The 8,849-nt window shown below is 35.8% G+C and overlaps 1 protein-coding gene across 1 annotated transcript; it reads right to left on the reverse strand.

Annotated features, from left to right (window-relative positions):
- Positions 1-248: 248 nt before the first annotated feature.
- On the reverse strand, positions 249-8,491 carry Arp5 (Actin-related protein 5). The gene is made up of 6 exons (XM_069040325.1): positions 8,304-8,491; positions 7,918-8,253; positions 7,436-7,864; positions 7,006-7,382; positions 6,773-6,959; positions 249-889 (listed from the first exon to the last, which is right to left on the reverse strand). Exons 1-6 carry the CDS (start codon positions 8,404-8,406, stop codon positions 330-332), a joined length of 1,992 nt encoding a protein of 663 aa, XP_068896426.1. The 5' UTR covers positions 8,407-8,491; the 3' UTR covers positions 249-329.
- Between the last annotated feature and the right edge of the window lie 358 nt (positions 8,492-8,849).

The following is an 8,849-nucleotide window of genomic DNA, read 5'->3' on the forward strand; positions in this document are numbered from 1 at the left end:
CTTGATCATCATTTTTCTGTCACTTCAAAAAAAATTAATGTAAACCAAGCATTAACGTCAAATCAACATTGATGACAATATCAAATTATTCACTTTTCTCTTGTCAAAAATATGGCACCTTCCACCCTCAAAAATTTATAATCGTCTCTCTTGTTTCTGAGGGATTGTCCATGGGCCAAATTGCCCAATAGTACCCGTACTTTTTGACCGTGACGGTACCTTTTATAGGTCGTAAACAGCTGATAAACTTATACCTTTTATCTATGTTTTATTTCCATTATCACTTACTTAAAGTAAAAAAAAAAAACAATAAATACTTAAACCTAACCTTACTGCAAAATGTCAACATCCAAATCCTGCCCTTTAGGCGTCGGATAATAGGGATTTGCCGCGATATGCATCTTGAAGTACTCTGGACCGCACTCTTCGTACATATCCTTCGTCAACAAAGTGTCTTTAAAATCACCCGATCGAACCCACTTCTTGGCACCGTGCCAGGCCCCCAAACTAGGATTCTTCACCGTTCTCACATTAACGACGGACTGAAAGGGTCGTATGCTTATCAGATCTGAAAGAATTCTTTCTTGCAACCCGGACAAATTCGCCAGACCTCCCATTATGACGACGTTCTCGGCCAACTTCAACTGGTCCTCGTTATTGAACAGAGACAACACGTAACCTATCACTTCGGATAGTCCCGCGTCTGAAGAGCCCAACATGTAGGGTTTGAAGAGTAGTTCTGGAGCGCGGTAACGTTCTACACCCACGTGGAGCTGATGGGTTTCCCCGGGATTGCTCGTCTCGTCGAGTTCTGTGGGTTCGTGGGTTCGGATGATATCGTCGAGTTCTAGGAGCTTCTCGTTTTCGGCTTCGCTGTCGGAGTCGCCACCTGTAGATAATAAATACAACTTTTGCTGCAAAAACGCCCACGAAAACAGACATGGCTATTAAATTACTTCTACTGGAGTATCAATTACTTTAAGAACGAGAAATTGGAACTTTAGCTTCTTGACTTGCAATGGGTTTAGCGTAGGTTGTAAAACAATTAACGTAGCGCGCTTAATATTTTTCATTGCGTTATGTTTTGAAAATAGAATTTAAAAACGTAGAATCTATCAGGGATAGAGTTTACTTTAAGATCCTTCCCTTTTCGTTAAACAGGGTTTTCACGAGTGATAATGAGGCCGACGGAATTGAAAATGCAACACACAATACATTTGCAAAGCAAACCTTGATATTCTCCGCGTCGGCATCCAGGTTTGGTTTGGAAATGTATTGTGGGTTGTATTTTTAATTCTGTCGGTCTTATTATCACTTGTGAAATACCTTGTATATACTGGGTGCCCTAAAATTCGCCGAACAACTCAGTGGGGCAATGACAACACACGTTAGAAAATTATGAGAAAAATTATAAATAAATTTTATATCTTTTAGATTTAAAGATATGGGGGCTCAAAAGGTGCAGCTTTGATCTCGTTTATTTTAAATACTAAAAAAGATTTTGACTATTTGTTTTTACTAGCCAATGCTATACTAATTCTAAATGATTGTGATCAGGTTTGCAATTAAACTAGGCAAAAATGAATAGGGAATTCCACACTTTTTCTTGGAAAGCAAAATAATTGCCCCAATCTTCCCAAGTATTCTTAAACACAAGATAAATTTAAAATGTTACAAGTACTTGAAACATTACATTTAATGTATATATTAATATATTTGTAACACATTTCATTACAAATTTTAAACGGTATTTATAAAAAATTCAAAAAAGGAAAAATTCCCTATTCATTTTTGCCTAGTTTATTTACTTCGTTATTTCTAGCATTTCCAAGAAGTGATTTTATGTCGGTTTTACCTCAAATAATGTATGACAACATGACTTTGAATTTTCTTTCTTATTTCCATGGATGACGTCATTACGCAGAAACGGATAGAGGAGAAATGAAAATAATCGGAAAAAAAGTTTTTCAAAAATCAATTTCACCTGTCTGACTTCTTTCCGAAAAGCTCAACGAGAAAGAAAATAATTATGCCCCACATACCAAACTGTTCCAGCACTGTATGTAAACGTTTTAACTTTTCATTGGGCCGTATCACGACACCCTTATTAAATTTAGTCATGACTCTAATTGCCTTGGTGACGAATTCATCTCTTTCTGGCAGGTTATAATTGCATAAATCATATAGTTTTTGTTTACTTTAATCGCGATTTTAGTTATCGGCAACTTTAATAACGGTGTCGTGATACGGCCCACTGTCTTTAATTTCACAAAGAGCTTGTAGATAACAATATTTTGTTTTTATAACAAAAGTAATCAAATGAAAGCGCAACGGTGTTGTATGGAAATGGAACCATCTTGATTTTCATTTTATCATTAAAGTTGTACAGGGTTATTCTAAATGATTGTAGTCGAAGTAGGCGTAAAAACTGAATGTAAAACTTATGGTTGCCGCTCCGTATAAAAAATATCAAAGTGATGTGAATAAGTGAGTACACACCGTTCACACACAGGAGTTAAATTGGGTGCAAAACAACTCAATATTTTTAGAATTCGTTGCAAAACAACGCAACATTTTTGGATTCAATCGTTAATTTAAAAAAAATAAATAAAATTCTCATCACCGCACTTTTCACCTAAAAAATGACAGTGGTAGCGCCAAAAATTGACAGTTCACATGAAAGCGGCAAAAATTTCATAACAAGGGCATGGCCTGCTTCGACTACAATAATTTAGAATAACCCTGTACAAAGTGAACGTATATCAAGAGTCCTGTGTAATTGTGCGGCTCTACAGGTGTTTTCGAAGTTGAGGCGTTCCTGGTAACACGAGGTACTATACATTATTCTTAAAATTGATTGTATATTTTTATTGTTTTATAAAATTTTGAGTCCGGTCCTGTCTATTTCTCCGCTCTACTAGATTAATAAATAATAACTGACGTGGCCCAGGATGGTGTCTTTTTGGAAATCGCTCTGCGTACTCTCTGGACGCCGCAGCTGCATTCTGATAACGTGATATCATTGCCCATACATTAGCAACATATCTGTGAGCTCATTATTTTCGTAGTGATAAGTCATTCCGACTAATTAGATGACAAATCTGACAGTATTTTTGATTAACGTCCTTGCTCATTTAACTTTTTTGTCAATTTCTAACAAATCAGCGCAAATTTGAGCAGGACCAGTTTCAAAAATTTCAAAAAAAAATTACTTATTGTATCTTCATTGCCGTACACATTTTACTAAGGTGATTTTGGCTAAAACTCTTTAGAACAACGCATACTATCACATGTTAAAAGGAACGCCTCAACTTCAACAACACCCTGTATAATTTTATTGTGTCGAATCACGTCGAACCGCTGAAGCCCTCAAATCAGATGTCAACAGTAAGGGCTCCCACACACTAGCAACTTTTGCTATAGGCAACTAAATAGTTTAGTCACCGAAAAGAACGAGCACCGCTCACTGATAACTTAATAGTTGCTTATACAGATCAGTTTTAACACAGGGATTTTGTAGAAAAAGCAACTAAATAATCGCCGAGTGCGCGGCGCTACGTTAGAACAAACCTGGTTCATTTACTGCCAACAGTTTCCTTGTAAAATAGGACACGTTTTTAGTTGCTTCGATCTAAAAATCGCCCGTGTGCGAGATTACATTTAGTTATGTGTGTTCAATTTTTATGATTAAATACACTCACCGGCAAAAAAAACGGAACACTAATTAGTCAACAACAAATTATTCCCATAATACCTATTTTGATGTATTTTGACCAGGAAGCGATGATAGCAAACATAACCTTGAACATTAGCGTAGGCTATTTTATTAGCAATTTCGCATAAAAACAAATTTTTTGCTTAAAAACCTTCTTTTCTTAAATTTACTATTTTTATAATAATCAAGCAACCTGGTTAGATTTTTATAACTTTTGTAATTTTTTATTGTTGTTAACTTCGAATTTAAGTGCAGAACGTAAAAAAATGTCTCTAGCTGGTGTAAATATTGCCAGAGCAGTAGCTTTGGTTAAAGACTGTTGTTGTTTCCGTTATGCAGCTAATGCTATTGAGGCTCCTCTTGCTAGTCGTCAGCGAACTGTTAGAAGGTTTCAAAAGACTGATTGAAAAAGAGCAACCACATACCGCGACGATAGATTTTTAAATAATAATGGTGTTCCGCCTTTTCTGCCCGTGAGTGTAGTTGCTTCCCAAAAGTTGCTAGTACGCAGGAGGTCTAATGAAAAATGATTCAATCATTTCAATTATATTCTATAGTCTATTTTTTCCTGGTAGGCGCGTGCGTGCGCATTTACAAAATCCTGCAACGAAATGCGACTTTCCTATTGGTTACTTTATTTTTCTACTTACACTAGAGAAATGTGCAATATTGTAGTGTTCTGTACTGTCAATCAGGTCCAAGCTGTCAATTTTGTTTCATCGTGTCTTAGTTCTCCTTTCGTGTTTTGTGTGGGTTTTGTGTGTTTTGTGTTGTGTCCGTTTATTTATTAAAAACACAGTTCTTAGAGGTTAAGAAATTTTTAAATGTCAACAAGATGTCTCAATTTCGATCACCAAATAAACGGCGTAAGTTGGATTTATGCTAACAGTTTTTTATTAATGCATATTTATAGCAAATTTCTCACAAGCCGAGAAAGAAATGATCGTTAAAGTATTTCGTGGGATCTCCAAGGATTTTGCCGAGTTAGCCAAGACGGCTCAAATGGAAAAAACTGCAGATTATCTCGTACTGGTATTGATTTCTGAGTTTTTTTTTGGTTGTATCACAGCTTAATTACTATGTGTTGAAGGTTGTGGATTTAGAACCATTCAACGATACTTGGCGGAAGAAAAGAAGTGTGGGCAATTACAGGCCCCGAAGAAACCTGATAGGAAATGTATGATTCAATTGAATGAACATCAAAAATATCTCATTCGAAAAACAGTGCACTCATTTTTCTCTGCAAACAGAATTCCTACAATTGATGCTGTGTACAGGGAAGTGCAAAACAATTAAGAAATTCCAAACATTTCATTTCTTCATGATAATCTTTGCTACTTTTGAATTCGAATAGCAAAAGTCCATCAGGTAGAATCACTGTTCACTGCCTATACAGGGTGTTAGTAAATGGTTGGGAATAAATTTCAGGATGAACTCCTTACGAAAAATGTGGCTTAAAACCTAAATAAAGTTTTTCGTTAAAATTAGTAGTTTTCTAAAAAAAATAAAATGTTACTGTTGGAGAATTTCTCTAATTAGTTCATTTGTCTGCCTAAAATCGCATTAGTTTTGAATTTTGAAAAATTCAACTTTCCACGTTTAAATTTTTTCTTTAAACCATTATTAAATCCTAGTATTTCAAAAAAAAAATACGGATATGCCAGAACACGTTTATTTTTGTTTTTTTTTTCTTTTTTTGAGAAAACTACTCATTTTAACGAAAATCTTTATTTAGGTTTTAAGCCACATTTTTCGTAAGGAGTTCAACCTGAAATTTATTCCCAACCATTTACTAACACCCTGTATGTATAAAATTAAGCCTTTTCCTTTTCTCTTGCAAGATACATGGTTATTATAAATGATTGTAGTCGAAGCAGGCCATGTCCATGTTATGAAATTTTTGCCGCTTTCATGTGAACTGTCAATTTTTGTCGATGTCACTGTAATTTTTTTTAGGTGAAAAGTGCGGTGATGATTTTTTTTTTTAATTCACGATTGAATCCAAAAGTATCGAGTTGTTTTGTACCCAATTTAACTCCTGTATGTATAAAATAAAAATAAAAAATGTTGTACATATAATATTTGTTATCAATTTTTCCACGAGTTTATTCATAAACTTTTTTGTTTACATTTTACAAATTGTACAAAAATTAAATCATAAACATGAGTTTTAATGTGCAACCACAAATACTGATCCCCCTAGATAATATGCAACCAAAAATACTAATAATTCCTAGATCCGACTAAAAATCTTAGCTATGTGATTCTACCTTTCGGATATGCGCACGCACGCGCCTACCAGGAAAAAATAGACTTTAATTACTTTTCATCTTACAACAGTCTATTAAAAACTTGTCATTAATGCACTTACATAACCTCTGTTTTTCTATTTAGTACCACAATATGCTACAGAACGGCAAAAATTATTAGGTATTAGGTATTCGAATTCCACAGGACTCTTGATATACTTCCAGCGAGAGATTGAGAGATTTTAAATTGTATTAAATTAACCCAACACTACAAAATGCACTAGAATAGATTAATTAGAGCATAATTTTTAAGCAAAAATGTTACTGCTTGAATTGAAGGATATATTTCAAATTTTACGTGCGCTAGGTACTGCTTTCTCATAGAATTGTGATTTTTATGTCAACCAATCTCTCGCTGGACAAACTATATACGTTCTTTTAGAGACACTTTGTATCGGGTGTTCATTTAAATTTCCGGTCAAAGTTGGTGTTGAAGAGTCGATTGTGAACACATCAGCTGTTTTTTTACCTCAGTTTTTTCGTTATTTGTTTTTAGATGAGTTCACATTCACAATCGACTCTTCAACGCCAACTTTGACTGCAAGTTTAAATGAACACCCGATACTTGTTGGTACAGTTACGGCCACGGAATTTCGTCAGTTATTTTACTATCAATTCGAAAAATCTTGTATAGTTTAAACTTTATTGTCATTATGACTGAACTTTTCGTGCAAATACCCGATATGTACTTTAAATGACATTTTTCTACACCATTTGAGATAGATGTGATACTTAATTTAAGTCTTACCATCTTTGCTGATGGCTTTGTAGATATCCCAGTCTTCATCCCTCAGACCAAAATCATCATTCCCTTTCTCTTTTCTTGCCAATTGCGAAATAATCCTCATCCTCTCCTGCCCTGCGGCCGTTCTTCTCTTCGCCATGTCTTGCTTCTTTTGCTTTCTGGTCATCTTCTTATTCAAAATGTCTTGCCGCTGCAAACTTAAATGTCTTTCATGTCTTCACTACACACAACATTACCATTTTCTTTGCGTTTTGTAAAAACAAATGCATCGCCTTTTCGTTCTCGAACACCATCTTGTTATGTTTCGGCTGTTTGGTCGGCGGTTCCTCTACCTCTTCGGCTGCATTGGCAGCGATGATTTTCTGTCTCGTCTTTTCGATTTTCATGTTGAGAGTGTTAATATGTTTTTGCAGATCTTGTAGGTTTTTTATCTGATATTCGGCGCACGCTTTTTCGATTTCTTCCTTGTCTACACCCGCTTCCGTCATTTCTTGGATGTAAAGCAGTTGGTTGAGCTTTTCTTCATCTTCGATCAGACGCTCTTCACGTTTTCGAGCGTTGATTTCGGTCAAGCGCCGAGCGAGCTCCCTTTTTCGTTCCTTCTGTTGTTCCACTGTACAATATTCACTTAACAAACAACAAATACATAAATACACGAGAACTTACAAGTAAGCGCTGAGGAAGCAAGAGAGGCGCTATAAGGGAGCTGAATTTTCTTGATATTCTCTTCATAATAAACTGGGTCGGTCCACCGATTTAATTCTTCCCTATAGTCTAATGCTATGGCACAAATGCTGTGCAGTAATTCTTCAGCTCTGCTCAAAGTAATGGAGGTAGCATGTGCTGGATATTTCAACTGCAAAATCCTGTGTAAAAATGAAATTATGTGAAATCCTCCAGTATTCAACCTTCTTGTATTCTCAAAAATTGTTTTTGTAGCGATAATTGGAACAACGTGAGTTGTGTGGTAACCAATATTAATGATCAACGCGTTTTCTTGTGGCTTGACTTCATTAAAGTGGTAAGAAAACAGACAATCAATCCCATATGAAACTCCAGGGACTGAGTAGCACTCAAATAACAGTTCTGACATTACTACAATAACAAAGTATTAAAAAATAATTAAACGAGAGCATTCGATTTCCTACACTGTCGTGATGAGTTTGGGTTCAAAACTGCTTCTGTTAAAACAACAGGATGTGGAACTGAATTTTCTGAGTCGATGCCTAAATGGGTGAATGAATAGTCGAAAAGATGTTCCTGTGCTTCAAAATGAGTGACTACATCGCGATCAAACTGTGTTTTCAATTGGAAACGCACTGCTTCAATGTTAATTATGTCATTGCCTACTTGGAGTTGTGGAGTCTGGGTGGCTTCGACTGTGTCCTTTTTGGATCGTTCTTTTCGAGGTTTAGCTATGAGATTCTTAAAAAGTAGTAAAGGTTCGGGGCTTGTTGCCCAACCGACCCGGCATTGGTAAGAACCTGTATGTAAACAAAGTTAGAGGTTAGGTTTGATGGTTTGTCGAACGTACCGTTATCGATGACGATCGGAACGTTGTTGTTTCGTAGGGCAGGTGTATAAGGATGGATAATGTCAGGGACGCATTTCAGATCCTTGAATTCTAGAAGTTCCATTTTTTGGATTTTCTTGAAAAACTGACAAGAAATTGTACATAACCTCACATTTTAACTACTGTACTGTAACTGTCAATCAGTAACCAGGAGCGCGTTCATTAAATATGGGCGAAGGTAGAGCGTGGCGTGGGGAATGTCACGTGACTGCAGTGTCACTCCGGATTCCGGAATTATGAACGGAATTGGGTGAACGCGCGTTTTTTGTTTTTGTAAATGCCAACATTGTCAACTTATAAAGTGGGTACAGGTTGCAAAGACACACTTGTCATTTGCAACAGCATATTTTCAATATTTCTGAACCAAATAAAGGGGCAAAGGGACCAGAAAATCATAGTGTGGATTGAATATTTTCCATATAAGTACAGTTTTAAAGTAATTTCAAATGACTAATGCCATAAAAGTGCTGTTGCAAATGACAAGTGTGTCTTTGCAACCAAGAAGGA

Source organism: Tenebrio molitor, chromosome 2, assembly GCF_963966145.1.
Source record: "Tenebrio molitor chromosome 2, icTenMoli1.1, whole genome shotgun sequence".
Classification (NCBI taxonomy): Eukaryota; Metazoa; Arthropoda; class Insecta; order Coleoptera; family Tenebrionidae; genus Tenebrio; species Tenebrio molitor.